Genomic DNA, 21,803 nt, shown 5'->3' with positions numbered 1-21,803 from the left:
TTCACAATCTCAGAAAAGTGCAGAAAAAGATTCACTTTTAAAAAACAAACATTTTTGACATGAAATCTAAACTCCAACTTTCATCTCTTTATTTTTGAGGCACGTTGACGTGCACACGTCAGTTATGTTGTTGTTTAGGTTTCACACATTTGTTAAATTGTGTCAACATGCAAAAACCTTCGTTAGTAAAACGCAGATGATTAAACATTCAGCAGAATCAAACTTATTTACATTCCAGGGAAATTATGGATCAGCAGGAAAATATGGTGATGTCATCAGCGCGTTTGTGACATCACTTCCTGTCAGGAAGGAGCCGCTGGTGTGAGGGGGCGGAGCCTACACGAACCATCGGCGTGAACGATTCGGTTGTTTGATTTGTGAGTGTTTTCCTGCATGTTCAGTCGGAACCACAGCAGCGGGTCAGTGTTAGTGGTGCCGACCCGGTTCTACCAGTACCACCAGCAGCACCGCTCAGGCCTGCCCCCCGCTCCTCTGATGCCCACCTCCACACGCAGCCTGGTCACGGCCCAGGACGGGGCCTCTGGCCGGTGGTCCGCCCTGCTGGACCAGGCTCTCCCTCAGCTCCTGGAGCTCCTGGGTCAGCTGCTCCACCAGGGGGAGGTCTGAGGGCTCCGCCAGCTTCCTCTGGAGGTCCTGCAGACACAGACGTTCCTGTTGGACCCTGTGGAACATGAGCGGTGAGAACCTTCTGCCTGACCCTCAGCAGCGCCTCCTTCACGTGCAGCGTCCTGCCGAGTGACTCCAACATGGCCGCCTGACTCCTGCTCAGCTCCTGGTTCTCCTTGCTCCTCTGACGGGCCGCCTGCACCTCCTCCTTCAGAGCCTGCACCTCCTCCTTCAGAGCCTGCACCTCCTCACGGTCCAACGTCCAACCTCCACCTGAGCTCAGTTGCTGCCGCAGCTCCTGCAGCCTCGTCGTCTGCTCCGTCATCACCTCGCCGAGCCGGCTCGCCGAGTCCTGCGGGGAGAACGCCGTCAGCCCGTGGTCCTCGGGGGTGCAGGGGACACTGGGTCTACCTGGAGGTACTGGTCTCTGGAGCGGATGGTCCTCAGAAGATCCTGGACCTGCTCCTGGTGCTCCTGGGCCTGGCGTGCTCGGTCAGCCAGAACATCCTGGAAGAGACGATCTTTCAGCTGGAGGCGGAGCTTCAGCTCCTCCAGAACTCTGTTGGGAGCTGAGGGATCTCGAGGGAGGAGGGAGCATCGTAGGACCTGCAGGAGGAGGAGGAGGAGAGGGGGAGGAGGAAAGGGGAGGGGGAGGAGAAAGGGGAGGAGGAGGAGGAGGAGAGGGGGAGGAGGAAAGGGGAGGGGGAGGAGAAAGGGGAGGAGGAGGAGGAGGAAAGGGGAGGGGGAGGAGAAAGGGGAGGAGGAGGAGAAAGGGGAGGAGGAGGAGGAGGAGAAAGGGGAGGAGGAGGAGGAGGAAGAGGAGGTAGACAGGAAGGCAGCATTAAGCATTTACATCTATTTCTCAGAATTCTTCCTTCCGTGAGGTCACTTCCTGCGTGCACCTGGGACTCCTGAGCGTGGGCCTGCAGCGCACCTGCAGCTGGCTGATGATGGCGTCTCGCTCCTTCAGGGCGCCGCGGTGCCGCTGCTCGATGTCCTGCAGCTGCTGACGGAGGCTCCTGGAGGACTCACGTACCTGCTCCAGCTCCAGAGCCCTGGCCCTCAACAGCACCTCCAGGCTCTGGCACACACACACACACACACGTGTACACGTACACACACACGTACACACACACATACACACACATACACACACACCCCACACGCACGCACACACACACACGTACACACGCACGCACGCACACACACACACGTACACACACACACACACGTACACACACACACACACATACACACACACGCACACACACACACACACACACACGTGCAGCAGTGAGCTGTGTGTGTTGGCCAACATTGCAGCGGTGGTGTGTGAGGTCCTACCGTGATGGTCTCCTCGTTGTGGGTCAGCACGCAGCGCTGCCGCTCCACGTCTCGCTCCTGCTCCCTGAGGAGCAGCTGGAGGCCTCGACTCTCCTCCTCCTTCTCCTTCAAGCAGCGGAACTTCTCGTCCACAGAACGCTGGAGGACAGACGAGGAACCATGAATCACCTGGTTCTGTGTGTGTGAGTGTGTGTGTGTGGGTGTGTGTGTGTATGTGTGTGTGTGTCTGTGTGTGTGAGTGTGTGTGTCTGTCTGTGTGTGTGTGTGAGTGTGTCTGTATGTGTGTGTGTGAGTGTGAGTGTGTGTGTGTGTGTGTGTGTGTCTGTCTGTGTGTGTGAGTGTGTGTGTGTGTGCCAGCTTACCTCCAGAGCTCGGTCTCTGTCTCTGATCCGTAGGCGGAGCTTCTGGACCTGGCCACGCCCCTCCAGCAGATCGCCGTCCTGATCAGACTCACTGTCAATAATTGATCTAACAATCGACTGATGCAGGATATTTCTGATTTTGATGTTTCAGAGTTTCAGCATTGATTAAACTTAAATCTGGTGAAAAGAACGGGACTGTCGCCATGGCGACGGCTGATGTTACAGGAAGTGACCTCTGACCTCCCTCTGCTGATCTCTGGCCAGCAGCGACGCCCTCAGCGCCCTGATGCTCAGCTCCTGCTCCTCCCCCCTCTGCCGCCACTGCTGCTCCGCCTCCTCCAGCCGCTCCTCGCGCTCCAGCAGAGCGGACCGGACCTTCTCCAGAGCCAGCTGCAGGTCCTGGTTGTGACGCTCCGCGTCCCTGCGGTGCTGGAGCGCCCCCTGCAGGTCGCTCTCCAGCCTCTGCACGGCTCGGTCCAGGTTCTGCTGCGTCCGGGCCGCCTGCCGCTGCGCCCGCTGACCGGCCTGCAGCTCCAGCTGGGCCTGGAAGAGGGACGCCTGCAGGCCCAGGACCTGCTGCTGAACACTGTCCGGTCCAGAACCCTGCGGGCGAGGTCCAGAAACAGGACGACGGTGAGAGGACGGCCGGGTCACATGACATCAGCAACGGCGGGAAGGACGCACCTGCAGCTGGCTGTGGCGAGCAACAACATCTGGAGAACACAGCAGCGCGGTCTGTTCCTGGATCACCTGAGCCAGCTCTGCAACCTACACACACACACACACACACACACACACAGACACACACACACGCACACACACAGACACACACACGCACAGACACACACACACACACATACACACACACACACACACACACGCACAGACACACACACGCACACACACACACACAGACACACACACACACTCACACACACACACACTCACACACATACAGTCACACACACACACACTCACATGCACACAGACACACACACACACACACACACACACACACACACGATTCTATCATGGAACTCCGGGATGATGTAATGACCTGGACGGACCTCTACCTGTTTTTCTTTGGACCCGATGCTGTCGCTGAGGTTCTGGATGGTTCTGTCTTGACGCTGAGCTTCTTCCTGAGCTGACTGCAGCTCCAGCGCCATGTTAGCGAGACGCTCCTGCAGCTTCTACACACACACACACACACACACACACACACAGAGTCAGGTGTGTCCGGCACATGTCTGGGGTGCGGAGGGGGCGGGGCTTACCTGGGTCCTGGCCTCGCCCTGCCTGATCTTGGCCTGCAGCTCCCCGACCTGACCCGTCTGGTACCGACTGAGACGGTCCTGCTCCTCAATCTGCCACAGAAACAGCAACAAAGGCAAACGTGAGGATGAAGGTGATGAAGACGAGGGCGGATTTGAGCAGCAGCTCCACTCTGATCATTAAAATCATCAAACGTTCTAAACAGGATGAGAGCAGCAGCCTGGAGACTGTTGCCATGGCAACAGAGGTGCTGCGGGTGCTGGAGCTCCCCGAGGAGGGGAAGCTGAGCCAGACGTGAACATCGGCACGGCCTGTTGGACCGGGTCAGCACCGTTTAGCATCAATGAAAAGTGGCTTCAGTACTTGTGGGTCGGAGAGGTCAGAGGTCGGGAGCAGCTTCTCCTGGAGGCCCGGCGGCTCACAGGACACGTAGTCGTCCAGCCACTCCTCCTCCATCTCCACCAGCTCTGCCTGGAAATCCTGTCGGGGGCCCGGGGACACGAGCGCTGGGACCGGCTGGGGGGTCAGGTCAAAGTCAGCTGACCCTTCCCCGGCCCACCTGGGGGCCAGCAGCAGGTCTTGTTCCAGTTTGGTTCTGAGCAGAACTGGGATCCTGCTGCCCCCCTGAAGCTTGACTGGTCGGTACCCCCATCCTCTCAGGAGACCGAGGAGCATCTCGGGTCCAGAACCCTCACTCTGGGATTGGCCCCCTCCAAACGGATCCTGCTCTGGATCTTTCTGATGCTCCTGCTGGGCCACAGGAGGGCGGCTGATGGTGGTGTCCAGGGACTCCACGGACGATGCCGGGCTCGGGCTCGAGGTCCCTTCGCAGGGGGACTTCTGCGTGTCCAAAGCTGCAGAGGTGAAATCGGAGGCGTCGGACGCTCCGGAGGTCTGGACCACGTCCTGAGCTCCTGGAGACGTTGCAGAGTAGCGGGTGGATGGGCCACAGGAAGTGCTCCTCCGCCCGACCCGACGGGGAACCTTACACACGGCCTCATAATCAGAATCAGCTACACGGAGCGCTGCACAGCCCCGACACCGCCTCTGCTTCTGCGAAGGGTCTGGACACGGGAGGAGGTGCTGGTGCTGGTCCAGTACCGGTACCTCTGGCCCCGCCCAGGACTCATGGACAGAGTAGGTCAAATCATCCTGGATCATGTCTGAGTATCTGGCCTCCTGCAGGACTGACAGATCCACGGCAGCAGGGTCTTCTGGCTCCTCCTCCGCTCCAACAACCCTCATGACGGGTCCAGGCGGCGCCGCCTCCCGATCCTCCGGGTTGTTCTTGCGGTACAGGCCTCCGATACAGTGGCGCAGGCGGTCCCTCTCCAGAACCAGCCTGTGGAGGCGCTCCAGAGACAGCGCCTCCACGCGGGCGATGACCGTGTCGAAGCGGTACATGCGGTCCAACATGAAGACGCACTTGGAGCAGGCGAACTCCCCGCGGCCGTCGCGGCCCAGCTCCCGACCAGGACGTGGGCCAGCAGCACCTGCAGGCTCAGCTTGGCCCCGGGGTGGAAGATCCAGCGGCGCTGGTTCCCACACAGCTCCCGGGCGCAGATCCTACAGGCCTCCTTCATCTTCACCACCTCCAGCATGGCGGCCGGCAGGAGAGCAGGTCAACACGCCTCCGTCGGTGGTGGAGCTGGTTCGGGTTCTAGTTCGGGTTCTGGTTCGGGTTCAAATCATTTCCAGATGAAGGCGGGTTGACATCAAAGGGTTAAAACCCAGAATTGTTCAAAAATGCTAATTATGTGACGCGATGAGCTAAAATCAGGCGACAGGAAGGAGGAGATTTTTTCAGTTTCACTTCCTCCCTGAAGCGAACATCGATTCTTGAACTCCGTCGGTTCGACTGTCGGTGAGCGATCCTCCGCTGACGTCATCGATCCTTTCAATCATCGATCCTTTCAGTCAGTGACGTCCGTCGAAATCCGACAAATGTCGCGATGTTTCCGCGCGGACGTGGCGGTACCGGCGGGTGCTCGAGACCGGAGAAGGTCCGGTTCCGCCTTCAGCTTCACCGCACACCGCAAATGGACTCACGCGGACACACACACGCAAGCAGAGGATGAAGGGAGAGGCTGAGAGAGGAGAGAGAGAGAGAGAGGAGAGAGAGGTGGGAGACAAGAGAGAGAGGTGAGAGAGATGGGGGAGAGAGAGAGCGAGAGAGGGAGGAATGGAGAGAGAGAGAGGAAGAGAGAGAGCGAGAAGACGGCGGGGAAACTAATTCCAAAGATCCACAACAAATGAGGAAACCTCTCACTCTGCACATTTCGCCGTCTGCGTAACCGACAAATCTGCTTCAGATACTCAGATTTTACTGCGTTAAAACTTCCAACAGGGTTTTTGGGAAAAGGCTGCAAATATTAGGCGGCCTGAAAGTTTGTTGTGTCTTGTTAATATAAACAGTGAAAATAAATAACAAGTACGAGTGATACCTCTCGATATCAATTTTAGAGACAATCACAAGTTTGGATTGAACCATTCTGCTGAAAATGGGGTTTTTTAAAATTATTTATTATTTACGTATTACTAAATATCCGTGGTTCTTTAAGAAATATGTATTTGGTCATTTATGCGAATAAACACATTTAACATAGTAATTTCAATACACCTTGTATACAATAAAAGTAGAGATTTACCACATGTTCAATCAAATGGATATTTGAACACTGAGCTAAGAGGTCGTGGCGGTTTCAAAGGAACCATTTCTCCCACATCTTTGCATCTACTCTAGGCTGTAGGATTCACACCTCCTGGCTTAAGAAGCTGCACTCGATGAACGCCTGGTAGCACAGATGCTACAGCTGCTAACATCAGGGAACCCCCCAGAGAGGCTGACCCAGGGCCGCACAGTCCTCATAATGGACCCCCAGAAGGGCTCAAGACCACCTGCCTCGTGTCTGAGGGACTTTCCTCGGTGCTCTTGTCCTGGCCAGACCGGAACAGAGAAAATACGATCTGATGGATCAGTCCAACATCCAATAATGCTGCAACAGCATTGATCAGTAGGACTGGAACCTGGCCTGGACCCTGGTCTAGACCCTGCTTTGGACCTGATCTGATCCCAGGTCTGACCCACTCTGGATGAGCTTCACTCTCTTATTGTGGCTAAACCATCATGTCCACAGAGCAGATTTAGAAGGTAAATCTGGGACCTTTTCTGTGTCTCCTGCTCTCTAATTGATCACGTGCACATAAGTGTTGCATATTAATTCCCAGCAATCCATTAAGCCACAGGAGGTCTGTGCTCTATAAATCAAAACTAAGAGGCTGGATAATTGCCTCTTACAAAGGAGCAGCTTTGGAAAAGAGGGAAGGGGAGCGTCAGGAGAAGGGATGAAAGGATGGAGAGGAGCGGCGGTGCTGTGTGGCTGCCTCTGACCTGAAGCCTCCTTTGTTCTATGACTGATGGCAACAGTGACGCTCATCGGTTATGAGCCCCTGCAGCCGCGGGCTCAATCCCACCGACGATAGGAGCACTGAGCAGCAGCAGCATATAGGAGCCCATCCTCACAGGACTGAGCAGGAGCTGCTGAATTAGCTAAGGTCTACTCTCAATGGCAGGGCAGCAAGATGACAACAACAGCCCCCCACCCCCTACCCCCCAGGGCTGAGACTGAGCAATACTGGAAGGGTATCTGGGAGAAAGCCACAGCCAACTTGCAGAACAAGACACACAGGACAATGACCCTCCTGACCCCCCTGACCCCCCTGACCCTCCTGACCCCCCTGACCCCCCTGACCCCCCTGACCCTCCTGACCCTCCTGACCCCCCTGACCCCCCTGACCCTCCTGACCCTCCTGACCCCCCTGACCCCCCTGACCCCCCTGACCCTCCTGACCCTCCTGACCCTCAGCCAAACCTGGGCCGCTGGACTGAGGTGCAATCAAACATCAATGCATCAGAGGTGCACCATCCTGATCAGAGGTGACGTCAACACAGGCGTCGCCCTCCCTCCGCTTACGGTCGGGGCGGTTCTGGTTCCTGTCCAACCTCTGGTTTGATCAGGAAGGATCTCATGAGCAGTACTGCTACCAGCCACAGGAGGCTCCCGCCCTGCCCACAGCGGGGCGAAACTAACCTCCAGGGGGTCTTCTCTGCTCTGGAGCTCCTCCACCTGGAGGCCCGGGAGGAGTTTCTGCTGAGTCAGCTCCTCCATCACTCTGAAGGGAAAAACAAAACAACTGGAATATTCACAGAATTCCCAATCAAAAGAATTAGACTCGTTTATTTGTGAGGCTCCTTCGGGACCTTCAGGATGGATCCGACGTCGGAGGCCGTCACCTTCACCCACGAGACTCACCTGTCCTCCGTCTTCTCCAGCTCTCTCTCCAGAGCCAGGCGGCGTTGAGCCTCAGAGTCCGCCAGCAACGCCATGTGCTCCGCCTTAGCTCGGGCTAGCTCCGCCTCCTGAGGGCACAGCAGAGGTCAGAGGTCGAAGTGTGACACCTGCTGATGTTCAAAGGTCAGTGGTGAACGGGCGTCTGGACCTCTCGAAGCAGCTGAACTTTGGTTTCCAGGACTTCCTGCACGTGGCTGACTTCCTGCTGCCGCTCCGCCAGGTGGCGCTGCAGCTCCGCTTCATTCTGACGGGACAGGCGCTCCGCTCGGGACCTGACGAAACCACAAACATCACGATTCCCTCGTCTGACCCGATCAGGACGGGAGCAGAGAATCACGTCGGCTGTTCCAGCCTCAGCAGGTCGTTACTGGTTTAACTGGGCCGGACTAACATCTGCGACCGCTCGGGTCACATGACCTGAGCTTTTGAACGTCCGAAACGCTCCCCTGTGTGACGAAGCGACGTCGGGCGGCGTCCGATTGGACATTTGAGACGTTTGCTGACGCGGCTGCTTGGTGCGCCGCTGAGCCTCCTGACAGCAGCTGGTCCCGACAGGTGCTGCGGCTCGGATGGTTCCCCACTCACACAACAACCCCCCCAAGCTCCGCTCATGGAATTCTGATCTGTGAGGAGATTCTGGAAGCAGGTTTGATGGATCCAACTCCTGTTTTTCCCATTGTTGAGCCCCAGTGTTCAAAGGTCAAAGGTCAAAGGTCAAATGTGATGGAGGAACGCGGAGATACTCACAGCGTTTCGTCCAGAAGCTGCTGCTTCTCCTCAAGTTCCTTCTTCAGACTCTCCACTTCCACCTTCAGCTCGATGTTCTGATCAAAGATGAGATCATTGATCCAATAGAGAAACATCGAGTAAAATTATTCATTAAATGGGATCCAACAAAGATAATCTGCTAGTCTAGTTAGCCTAGCGTGTTTAGCCAAAGTAAGCAAAGACGTTCCATTCCAAGGGGAAAAATCTCTGATGGTTTTGTGGTTTTTAAGAAGCAAATATCTCTTAAAAGTAAAAATGTCTGTTGAGGAATTATTGTTAGCATTTTAGCACTTTAGCACAGGAGCAGCCTGAAAATGAAACAATCCAGGAAAAATAGAGAATAAAAGATAAGAGACTCGTAAAGATTCTAACTCCGCCTCCTCGGCTGCACGTGCTGACCTGCATCGACCATACGGGGGGGCTCACCCCCCATCTATGAATACCAGGGAGGTCTCTGCCCCCCCCCGTCCCCATCTATTAATACCAGGGGGTCTCTGCCCCCCCCCGTCCCCATCTATTAATGCCCCCCAGTCTCACCCCCCCAGCAACACCTCCAGTTTTAACTCTTGGCCGTGAGAGCAGCAACAAAGCGAACTGAGCTCGTGCACGTGAGCAGGACAGCTTATCTGTTTGTGACACACTGACACACAGAGCAGGTGCAGCACGTATGCACGTGCACACACACAGAAAGGTGCACGTGATCATGCTGCAGCAGCACTGACACCAACTTCTGACCATAACAAAGAGTCTCAAAGTGATTTCCTGGCCCAGAAGGTCGCGGCGGCGGCGGCGGCGGCGCACGTGCGCTGCAGCCGACCGGGTCACTCACCCGCTTGTGCACGTCATCGTCGCTCTCCTCGAACTTCTGCTGGACCTTCTCCTCCAGGAAGTAGATCCTCAGCTTCAGACTGAAGTTCTCCTTCTTCAGGTCGTTCAGGTGCTGTGAGATGGTGCGACAGCGGACAGCAGCGTTAGCCATGGTGACGGGGGGGGCGGGGGGGCGGGGGGGTAACCCCCGGTTACTGCAGCATCAGGTGTGAAGACAGAAGAGAAGCTGCGAGATGAAGATGAAGAGGAAGATGAGATGAAGATGAAGATGAAGATCTGCTCAGTCCTGCTGTCACACACCGAACAATGAAGCCAAAGACCTGAACTGGTCTGATCTACAGACGCAGCAAAGGATTATGGGAGGGGGGGGGCTGTTTCCATTTTTACCACCAGGAAGTCATGCCAAGAATCTGGTGTGTGTGTGTGAGTGTGTGTGTGTGTGAGTGTGTGGGTGGGTGTGTGAGTGAGTGTGTGTGTGTGTGAGAGAGTGTGTGTGTGTGTGTGTGTGTGTGTGTGTGTGGTGTGTGTGTGTGTGTGTGTGTGTGGATGTGTGTGGAGTGTGTGTGTGTGTGGGTGTGTGTGTGTGAGTGTGTGTGTGTGTGTGGTGTGAGTGTGTGTGTGAGTGTGTGTGGGTGTGTGTGTATGTGTGTGTGTGAGTGTGTGTGTGTGTATGTGTGTGGATGTGTGTGTGTGAGTGTGTGTGTGGGTGTGTGTGTGTGTGAGTGTGTGTGTGAGTGTGTGGTGTGTGTGTGTGTGTGTGTGAGTGTGTGTGTGAGAGAGTGTGTGTGTGAGTGTGTGTGTGGCACGTGTTTATTTCTGTGTATTTTACAAGTGTCAATAAAGCTTCCAACACTTCCTGTTTACATGAGGCGACTGACATAAACAAAGATGGCTGCCTTCAGATTGTAGGTTCCGCTTTAATGAGGGTGACTTTAATGACGTCATCCGTCGTAATAGATCAGTTTTCTATCTAATGTGAACATAAACTAAAAACAATGTCACGTGATCAGTGACGTCAGCAGCCAATAGAGGTGTAATGAGGCGAGTGACCGCAGGGCGGCGCTAAAGCTCCAGCAGAGATCAGAGCTTCACGAAAGGGTTCAAAATGAGCCGTAAATAAGTGAACTCATAATTATAGATTAATTACAGAATAATTCATCAACCTTGAATCTTTCTGTAGAGATTTAGGTTGATTTAATTCTGCAACAATTAGCGCAAGAACATCATTAAAACATGTAAATTCTAATTGCTGAAAAACAGACGAGCTAAAAACACAAATATCAAAGTGACTCAAGGTATCAAATTTAAATTGTGTTCTTCAAACTCCTCACATGCAGTTTTATTACACTTTTATTACAGTTTTAGTGTTTCAGGAAGAGGCGGGAGAAATTAAGAAGCAGGAAATTAATAAAATTACATTTTTAATATAAGAACTAACTTTGATAATTAACAGCATCAAACGATCCTGCTGTAAAAACCTGTTGTCATAGAAACAAGAAACCACAAATAGAAACGATCGTTTGATGTGATTAAACTGAAAAAGTTCACGTTGTTACGTCGAATTTCCTCGTGAACACGTTCGTTACACACGCGGCACCAGAACCAGAACCAGAACCAGAACCCAAACTGTCCAAACAACTGCTGGGTCGTCATGACGACGCCCTTCACACAAAGCAGCATTTAAATAACGTGTGTGCGTGTGTGTGTGTGTGTGTGTGTGTGGTGTGTGTGTGTGTGTGTGTGTGTGTGGTGTGTGTGTGTGTGTGTGTGTGTGCGTGCTGGCAGCCTGCTGGGAGTTTTCCCGTCTTCCCGGTAACAGGAGCTGCTTGATGCCAGCTCGCTCGACATTTTCCAGCCGCTCTCTGCCGCGGTTCTGCTGCGGTTCTGCTGCGGTTCTGATTGCGCTCGTTGCGCCGCTGCGGCCCGAATGTGAAACCGATCAGAGTTACTAAAAATATGTGACTGATTTAAGAGTCCCGAAGAAAAAACATGAGGTGGATCCAGAGGAAAAGTTGTGAAAGGCTGATCCACAAACTGCGTTAATATTACGTTAATATTCAATATTAATATTAAACGCTGATCCACAAACTGCGTTAATATTACGTTAATATTACGTTAATATTCAATATTAATATTAAACACTGATCCACAAACTGCGTTAATATTACGTTAATATTCAACATTAATATTAAACGTTTATCCACAAACTGCGTTAACATTGCGTTAATATTACGTTAATATTACGTTAATATTCAACGGTAATATTAAACGTTGATCCACAAACTGCGTTAATATTACGTTAATATTCAACGGTAATCTACAATCAATATTACATTCAATGTTAACATTGAATGTTAATATTCTATATATATCCAATGTTAATATTCAACGTTAATATTATACATTAATATTCAACATTAACATTGGACGTTAATATTTAATGTTAATATTCTATATTAATATCCATCGTTAATATTCAACGTTATATTATACATTAATATTCAACATTAACATTGAACGTTAATATTTAATGTTAATATTCTATATTAATATCCATCGTTAATATCAACGTTAATATTATACATTAATATTCAACGTTAACATTCAACGTTAACATTCAATGTTAATATTTAACGCTAATATTCAACATTAACATTCAATGCTAATATTATATATTAATATTCAACGTTAACATTCAATGTTAATATTTTATGTTAATATTCTACATTACTATCCATCGTTATATCCATCGTTAATATTCAACGTTAATATTCCATGTTAACATTCAACGTTAATATTATATATTAATATTCAACATTAACATTCAACGTTAACATTCAATGTTAATATTTAATGTTAATATTCTATATTAATATCCAACGTTAATATTCAACGTTAACATTCAACGTTAATATTATATATTAATATTCAACGTTAATAATCAACATTAATATTAAATGTTAATCTACAAACTACATTAATACCCATTAATATTCAACGGTAACAATAAACGTAATCCACAAACTGCATTAATATTACGTTAATATTCAACGGTAATCTACGATCAATATTAACATTCAAAGTTAACATTGAATGTTAATATTTAATGTTAATATTCTAAATCAATATCCAACGTTAATATTCAACGTTAATATTCAACGTTAATATCCAACAGTAATGTTAAATGTTAATCCACAAACTGCATTACTATTACGTTAATATTCAACGGTAATCTCCAATCAACATTAACATTCAATGTTAATGTTTCTAATTCATATTCAACAGTGAATAGGTGAGGGTGGGAGGGTGAAGGGGGAGGAGGGTGGCGATGGCGGGGGTGGGATGGATCGGGAGGGGTGATGGAGGGGAGGGTGAGAGGATGGGAGGGGAGGGTACGCGTGAGGTGGTGGGGGGCTTGCGAGTGGGAGGGGGTGCACCGAGGGTGAGCAGTGGTGAGTAAGAGGGGGTGAGGGGGTGAGGGTTGTGGAGGGGGTTGGGAGGGGCAGAACGGAGGGGGTGAGGGGGTGAGGAGCGGTGAAAGGGGGGGGGAGGATCACGAAACGGTGTGGGAGGGCGGACTGGGGGAAGCTGAGGGACGAGGGTGAGAGGGGAAGGGGGAGGGGAAGAGGAGCGGAAGGAGAGGGCTTGAGAGGATGCCGGGCGAGCGGGGGAGTTGGGAGGGAGGCAAGGGTGGGAGAGGGTTGCGAGAGGGGGCGACGAGGATACGGCGGGACCTGGCAGGGGAGGAGGGGGATGAGGGGGAGTGGGATGGGGGGGGGGTGTGGGTCGAGGGGGTGAGGGGGCTGAGTGGGAGGGAGGTGAGGGGGTGAGAGGGTGAGAGGGTGAGGGGGTAGAGAGGGTGAGAGGGTGAAGGGTTGAGCGGGAGTGAGAGGGTGGGAGGGTGAGGGGTGGGAGGTTGAGAGGGGGAGCGGGGTGAGGGATGAGGGGGTGTGAGGGTGGGGGAGGTGGGAGGTGGTGAGGGGGGAGGGCGGGGAGGGGTGAGAGGGTGGGAGGGGAGGGGAGGACTGAGGGGGGGGGTGAGAGGTGAGGGGGTGAGGGGGTGAGAGGGTGAGAGGGTGAGAGGGTGAGAGAGGGGGGGGGTGAGGGGGGTGGTGGGATGGTGGGGGTGAGAGGGTGAGGGGTGAGAGGGTGGGAGGGTGAGAGGATGAGGCGGGTGAGGGGGTGAGGGGGTGAGAGGGTGAGAGGGTCGAGGGGGGTGAGAGGGTGGGAGGGTGAGAGCGAGGATGAGGGGGTGAGAGGGTGAGGGTGAGGGGCGGTTTGAGGGGGTGAGAGGGTGAGAGGGTGAGGGGGGGGGGGGTGGGGGGGGTGGGAGGGTGAGAGGGTGAGGGGGTGAGGGGGTGAGGGGATGTTTCTCCCTCTCCGTGAGCAGGAGAATGTTGCATAGAGCAGCACAGATGAGCTGCAGCTGCTGGATAAAAGTCTCCACAGTTCTTTGTTATTGCTGACATGTTGCCTCCTTTACCCCCCCCCCACCAACACCCCCCCCATCCCATCCATCTGTTCATCACATGTTGCCGTGGCACCAGAGATCTCTACATTCTCTTTCCCGGAATTCCTCCATCTGCTGGAGCATCAGAATATCAGGAGGTTTGAGGAGGTTCCACCGTGTTCCTCCGGCCCCGAAGGGTTGAAGGTGTTAGCCTCACATTAGCTTCACATTAGCCTCACATTAGCCTCACATTAGCTTCACATTAGCTTCACATTAGCTCCACATTAGCTCCACATTAGCTTCACATTAGCTTCACATTAGCTTCACATTAGCCTCACATTAGCCTCACAATCACAGAAGTCAAGTGCTAAACTTTGGTTTCCATCAGTTTGAGGAGCTTCAACACCTCTGATCTTTGGACCCTCACATGTTCCAGTCACGGTCCCAGAGCACCGCCGCCGCCGCCGCCGCCGCCGCCGCCGCCGCCGCCGCGGCAGGAACCATAAACACAGGATCCGGTTCTGTATCCAGATCATTTAAAGGCTTTCTGGGGCCAATCAAAGAGCGGCCCAATCCATCACCACGGAGACGCTGTGTGATGCAGCGATGCTTCGGACGGAGCCTCCAGCCCCCGGGAGCCGGTCCAGACCAAACAGGTCCAGTTTCACTGGGACCGACTCCAGGATGCCACAGTCCCTGGATCAGGATCAGATGTTCCATCCCCCTCCTGACCCCCAGAGGTGACTGATGGCGGGAAGGTTGGCCGGTGAGAGCGATACTCCCCGAGGGTGAGGCGGGCCCCCACCGGGGCCCCAAATGGGTCACCGGGGCCCCCCACCCTCAGCAGGAGGATCAGGTGGACTCGGAGGGCCCGCGTGTGCATAAATCTGCATGTGTGATGGTTCTGACTCCCTCAGAGCTGACGGCTGCAGGGGTGTTTTCTGTCAGGACGTCCGTCCTCGTCCAGCGTCCACAGGAAGTCAGACAGGAAATGACCTCATCCGGGGGCAGAGTACCACCCCTGTAATCTGACTCCCGCATCAGTAACCAGCAGAGTTCCCGGTCAGGACCCCATGTGGACCTCAGAACCAGCCTTATGCTAATTCTCCCTGATCTCTCCACCAGCTCTCAGAACGCTCCCAGCCTGGTTCTGGTTCTGGTTCTGGTTTGTGCACCGTTGGCTCTTGTTCTGGAAAACACTTGATGTCTCCAGCGAGTGTGTGTGTGTGTGTGTGTGGAGTGTGTGTGGTGTGTGTGTGTGTTGTGAGTGAGTGCGTGTGGTGAGTGTGTGGTGTGTGTGTGTGTGGTGTGTGTGTGTGTGTGTGTGTGTGTGTGGTGTGTGGCGTGTGTGTGAGTGTGTGTGTGTGTGTGTGTGTGGCTGTTTCCCGTGTTTATGGACCTAAATGATGGTACCAATTTAACCCTGAGCTGCCAACTGTCCTGTCGACCCGTCAGAACAGAGTAACAGAACCCTCCAGTCTGAGAACACAAACAGAACCTCAGAACAAAGTCCAGTCTGCCGCTCCTCAAACAGAAAACAGAGGAGCCACACACACACACACACACACACACACACGAACCAACACTGCAGAGAAACGTTTTCTCTGCAGTGTTGGTTCCAGCCCAGAGGTGGGGGCTGGGCAGGGTTCTGCTGGTTCTGTTGGCCCGGCCCGGCTCTGCGGCTGCTCTTCATTAGCATCTTGACTCAACGTTTCTCTGACAAACCCAATAACTGCTCATCTGGTTCTGATTCGGCCTCGTTAGCGGTAATTGGTCCAGCGCTCGGTAACAGCATGACTCAGCAGATGCTGGCACGGGCGGGCCGGGCCGGGCCGGGCTGATCCGAGCCAGGTTCCACTCAGCCTTCTGGGTTTGTTAGCGAGCTGCCAGTCGAGCGGCGCCTGATTCTGGTTCATTTTCCTGCTCTGATCTTCTGGGTTCTGGTGATGTCACAGCAGAACCTGCGATAGGATGAGTCAGCACATTTTTGCTGATTTCAATCAGCTCGGATCAGAAATCAGAACCATCATCAGGATCTCAGACAGCTTTCAGTTTCAGTTCTGGAGCTTTAGTTTGGGTCTAACACAGGCATGGGCAAACTACGGCCCGGGGGCCACACGCGGCCCGTTAAACGTTTTATCCGGCCGCCAAACTTGAAAAATTAATGAATATAATACCTTGTTAATGTTATATTTTCACTGCAATTCTGGTGTTTTCCCACTAGAAAAAAGACAGTCAGGAGGAGAGTGATGGTGATATCCTGAAGGATAACAGAACTTTCAGTGCTTTAAAATAGAAATGGTTATTAATTTTTTTTAAAAGGCACATTTTATTCATTTGATTTTAAGTGTTTTAAGACTCATTCCAAAGTCAGATATTTTGTTGTAATGCTTCTCTTCATTTTCATTTGAAATTAAAGCACATGTTTTCTCCATATCCCAAGATGTGTATTGTTTCTCCAATGAGGTGAGGTTACCAAAGCACTCCATCCATCCATCTGCTCCTGGTCCGGCCCCTTTGTCAAATGTTAGAACCCATTGTGGCCCACGAATCAAAATGTTTGCCCACCCCTGGTCTAACATGTTTGGACCCATGCAAATTCTGGACAGAGTCAGAAAAGTTCTGTTGGAGATCTGCAGGTGAAAACCCGTCCAGCTTCAGGTGGGACTGGGGGCGGGAGGTTGTGTGTGGTGTGTGTGTGTGTGTGTGAGTGTGTGTGTGTGAGTGAGTGTGTGTGTGTGTGTGAGTGTGTGAATGAGGTGTGTGGAGTGTGTGTGTGTGAGTGTGAGTGTGTGTGTGTGTGTGAGTGTGAGTGTGTGTGTCTTGTGTGTGTGTGTGTGTGAGTGTTGTGTGGTGTGTGAGTGTGTGTGTGTGTGTGTGTGAGTGTGAGTGTGTGTGTGTGTGTGTGTGTGTGTGTGAGTGTGTGTGTGTCTCCCACCATCATCAGTGAGGTTCTGCAGGAGTGAAGGTCTCCTGGAGGCCAAGGCCCTGATGGTGCACAGGTCTGTTGTTGGCAGACGCTCACAAAACAAGAGCAAATGAACCAAGTGGCTGATGGGAAAGGCCAACACACACTGACACACACACTGACACACACACTCAGCTGATCTGGGAATCTCAAGCTCTTCCAGGATCTGAACTCTCTGTGCATCATCCCAGCGGTTGTCACGACGACGGAGGATCGTCAGACAAGAAGATTCAGGAAACTTTCTTCTTCCTTTTTGTCTGTAACCGTTTCCACATGAAGAGTGGGCGGAGCCAACAGACATGTCGACATCACTTCAGAGTTAAACACACACACACACACACACATACACACAAACTCACACATTCACACACGCACACACACACTCACACACACACACTCACACACACGCACTCACACACACACACACGTATACACAGAACAGAGTAAAACCCAGGTCAGGTGTTCCCACATGGCCTGACGCTGTGTTAGCACCTGTTAGCACACGTTAGCACGCGTTAGCACCTGTTAGCACGCGTTAGCACTAGGAAGCGATTAGCCGTCACGTTAACTGAACAATTATCGTACATGAGCGACGTCGTGATCAAGTCAACATGTGTCCACTGACCCGCCGGAGACCAGCGCAGTTGATCGCCCACATCTGGGATCAATTAGCCCCCAGATGGAGCAGATGTGTCCAGGAGGGGGCGCTAACACACACACACACACACACACACACACACACACACACACACACACAGACACAGACAAGAGGAGGAGAGGAAGAGGAGAGGAGAGGAGAGGAGGGAGGAGAGGAGGGGAGGGGAGGGGAGGAGAGGAGAGGAGAGGAGAGGAGAGGAGAGGAGAGGGGAGGAGAGGAGGGGAGGAGAGGAGGAGAGGAGGAGAGGAGAGGAGGAGAGGAGAGGAGAGGAGAGGAGAGGAGAGGAGAGGATGGTGGCTGATATCGTTTCCTGTTTCTCTCTATTTACTGTTTTATTCTTCTGTTTTTTGACCCTGATGAGGTGGAGGTCTCTCTCTCAGAAACGATGAGAGCCGACCCCCCGCTCCCAAACCCTCCCCGAAATCCCCCCCCTTCCCCCCCCTCCCCTCCCCCCTCTCTCCCCTCTCTGACAGTTTTTAGGACTGAAGGTGGAGGCGGAGGGCAAAATAACAGATTAACAGGACTAATTTGTCCTGAGGTTTGAATAACCTAAATTATGCCCCCCCCACCACACACACACACTCACACTCACACACACTCACACTCACACACACACTCACACACACACACACACACACACACACACACCAATTTAAGTGTCTCTGCGGTCAGTTTGAATTCACGTTTATAAGCTCACATGTGTTTTCAATTTCTGCAGCGCAGCAATAAAGGAGGAACCTTGTGATGGACCAGGTTCCCTCGTGGTTCCTCTGAAACCTCAGAATGTTTGACAGCTACAAACGCTGCTTCATCAACGATCCAGAGGGTTATGTGACCTGACACACACGCACACACACACACACACACACACACACACACACACACACACACACACACACACACGGAACAATAGCTTCAGAACAGCAGAGGGTTCTGTGGCCCGAGAGGAACGAGCAGACCTGCCCGTTCCTCTCGGGCCGCTTTAAGGGAGTTTGGACTGAAATGCTAATGCTAAGCGCGGTGCTAACTGCTGTTGTTCTCGTCAGGAACGATCAGGGTTGATCTCATCCTGCTCACGTCTCAGGTTTCACATCATTTGACCTTTTTCTCAAAGTGACCCAACGTCTCCACATTAATTTGAAAGCAGCGTTTCTGCCTCTGCAGCTCCGTCCTTCAACCATCCCACAGCAGCTCCAAACCCATAATGCACCTGGCAGAGCTCCCAGAATCCATTACTGCTGCGAATGAGGGAAAGCTCCGGCTCCCCAGCTAGCTGCTGGCTTTTCTTGCTGTGATCCAGGAACCTGCCACCAGCAGGAGGTCAGAGGTCACCAGCACGCCATCGTTTGTCTGTCAGGATTAAAGTGTGGTTCTGTGGAGCGGAGAGATCTGCACCTTTAGCTCTGATGCTGAGGCTAAAGGCTGCCGGGAGAAGGTCATTATCACAACATCATCATCATCTTCTGACATCACACGACTGTAACGCCAACAAATGACCGCAGGAAACCCTGATCCTGTGTGTCAGACAGTCATGTGACCAGCTGCTCCACGCCAACACGGCACACAACACCGCCGAGCCATGAGCCAAGCCCACAGTTAGCACCATAACATCGGGTGCTAATGGCACCGTCTGATACGGAGGAACCCGGGTCTGATACTGAATGATCATTGACCTCCACACCCACACAAACACCCGGTAACCCTGGCAACAGCTCACTCCTGCAGCGCCCCCACGTGTCCATAAAGGGAACTTACGAGACAGGAAATGTGAACCAGCAGGAGGGGGAGGAGCTTGACACGCAGCGCAATGCTAACAGCAGCATGCTTACCTGCTCAAACTCCCTCAGGCTGCGCGTCTGCGGCTCTTTGTTGCTCTCGACGCAGGAGAAATCTGCACAGGTGGAAGAACCACATCAGAAACACATCAAAGACAAGACAGATCAAAGACAAGCAGCCCAGGAACCTTCCTGGAGACCACTTTAGCGGCTCCCCATCTGTGTTGCCTCGAGTTCCTCGAGTTCCTCGGGTTCCTCTAACACTGAGGTGAGACACGTTTGAGACTGACGTAAGAGGAGCAGAACAGCAGCAGAACGCTGGAGTTCGACTCTTTAGGATTATTTCAGTCAGCATCATCCCAGGACTTCCTGCTGCCAGCTTTAATAGGCTTTAATAGACCATCTCAGCTGCTCTGGGATCTCTCACACACACACACACACACACACACGCTGCTACTGCTAACCGCTAACGAAGGTCCAGCCTGTCTGAAGCTGGAGTCACTCCTGAATCAGAGTTGGTGTTTCCGGGTTCCGCCTGTAAAATGCTCCACATCTCCACGAACTCACCCATGGCGGCTCCGCTGATCCCCCCCCACGACGGTGCGTCTCCTCCAACGTCCCTAAAACAAGACACACTCTTCAGCTGGGCTCAGCTCAAACCTGCTTTTCCACACTTGTGGCTCATTTCTCCAGCCGGCACAGACTCAGAGGGTGAACGTGAAGTTTCCCACTGACATGTCACACACACACACACACACACACACACACACACACACACACACACACACACACACACACACACACACACGCACAGACCTGCTGCACTGAGTCAGCGCATGTTTTAGGTCACACGGCCGACAATCAGTCACCACATCGTCTTCTGAACAACAACAGTTTTACTCAAGACTGTGTGTGTGTGTGTGTGTGTGTGTGTGTGTGTGTGTGTGTGTGTGTGTGTGAGGGAGCAGCTGCAGTAGGTTCCTACAGAGTCAAGCAAACCAAACCAAACTGGCCACCATGATGTCACTTCCTGTCTCAACCAGGCTGACGGTCTAAGAGACCACCGATCCATCACAGGTGTCATCCTCCCCACGGTCAGGTGACCACAGGTGACCACAGGTGACCACAGGTGACAGAGGCTACAGATGTGACCAACAGCCGCTCTGACGTGGCTGAGGAAGAGTTAAATGTGTGTTTAGTCTGGCAGAGCTAAAATGACGGCCTGGAGCTGCCAATAGCAGCCGGTCCTGGAGAAACACCTCATTATGTAAGTCTGGCACAAAAGTCCTGTTTGGAGCTGAACCCTGCATTCATGGACACACACACACACACACACACACACACACACACACACACACACACACACTTCTAAAAACTGAACTGACTAAATGAACAGAGATGGCTCTCCTCTGTAAAACTACTGATACTTCTTTTCTGAAACAAGTAAAACCTGACTAACAAAAGTGTCTCACACACACACACACACACACACACACAACACACACACACACCACACACACACACACACACTCACCTTCCTCTGTACACATATCCGCTCATCTCTGAACCGTATAATCCCAGTCAGGTCCTCACACACCTGAACACACGTTAATGTTCCAACATAAATCCAAAGAAGAAGAAGAGCTGCAGCCTGGTGCTGCCGCTGGCTCCTTCATCACAGTGTCCAGACTGTTTGACCACCAGGCTCCCCGAGGAGCGAGCCGAGCACCCCAGCAGTCCCTGACGTGGCAGAGAGGAGCAGGAGGAGGAGCAGCAGGAGGTGCAGGAGGTGGAGGAGGAGGAGGAGGAGGAAGAGGGTGGAGGGAACACTGGGGAAAAGGTACGGTCTGCCTGGTTCAGCATGAAAGAGAGATCTGTTCAAGCATGTTCCACAAAACACATTTAGTGTGTGTGTGTGGGTGTGTGTGTGCGTGTGTGTGCATGTGTGTGTGTGTGTGTTGCATCCCTTCCTCCACCCTGCAGGTGTGTACCGTACATGTTTGAGCAGGTAAAACAAGGTATGAAGATCAGCTCATCCAGCAAACACACACTCACACACAGACACACACACACCACACACACACACACACTCACACACAGACACACACACACTCACACACAGACACACACAGACACACACTCACTTTATTCTGACATGCTGCCAGCTCTCCACCTACGTTCTGGGGTTAGATCTACAGAAAGGGGCTCAGAGCAGGAACATTCTCACCACCTTCCTCATCCTCTTCCTCATCATCTTCCTCATCACCTTCCTCATCCTCTTCCTCACCACCAGGTGCTCACGGAGGTGTTGTGCAAGCCCCCAAACCAACGAGCCGCCACCCTGAATGAGAGGCGTCCCCATAATTACTCATAATAACTGCTCAGACACACTGAAG

The 21,803-nt window shown here is 52.5% G+C and overlaps 2 protein-coding genes across 2 annotated transcripts in view; both read right to left on the bottom strand.

Moving 5' to 3' along the window:
- pde4dip (phosphodiesterase 4D interacting protein) overlaps positions 1–5,678 on the bottom strand; it is a 17,936-nt gene extending 12,258 nt beyond the window's left edge. Inside the window, 13 exon segments of the mRNA XM_057037842.1 lie at positions 504–654; positions 719–979; positions 1,039–1,233; positions 1,530–1,561; positions 1,564–1,708; positions 1,972–2,109; positions 2,334–2,411; positions 2,574–2,936; positions 3,018–3,101; positions 3,407–3,526; positions 3,611–3,700; positions 3,972–5,083; positions 5,086–5,678. Coding sequence (XP_056893822.1) covers positions 504–654; positions 719–979; positions 1,039–1,233; positions 1,530–1,561; positions 1,564–1,708; positions 1,972–2,109; positions 2,334–2,411; positions 2,574–2,936; positions 3,018–3,101; positions 3,407–3,526; positions 3,611–3,700; positions 3,972–5,083; positions 5,086–5,209 — 2,893 coding nt within the window. The 5' untranslated portion in view covers positions 5,210–5,678.
- On the bottom strand, positions 5,471–21,803 carry LOC130528465 (myomegalin-like). Its single transcript, XM_057037868.1, has 9 exons — positions 20,942–21,803; positions 19,975–20,027; positions 19,462–19,523; positions 9,558–9,668; positions 8,708–8,784; positions 8,109–8,232; positions 7,922–8,028; positions 7,700–7,781; positions 5,471–5,695 (listed from the first exon to the last, which is right to left on the bottom strand). The coding sequence occupies exons 1-9, from the start codon at positions 20,965–20,967 to the stop codon at positions 5,654–5,656; spliced, it is 684 nt and encodes a 227-aa protein (XP_056893848.1). The 5' UTR covers positions 20,968–21,803; the 3' UTR covers positions 5,471–5,653.

The sequence above is a fragment of the Takifugu flavidus genome, chromosome 7 (assembly GCF_003711565.1).
Source record: "Takifugu flavidus isolate HTHZ2018 chromosome 7, ASM371156v2, whole genome shotgun sequence".
Taxonomy (NCBI): domain Eukaryota; kingdom Metazoa; phylum Chordata; class Actinopteri; order Tetraodontiformes; family Tetraodontidae; genus Takifugu; species Takifugu flavidus.
This window is presented reverse-complemented; position numbering and strand designations above follow the sequence as displayed.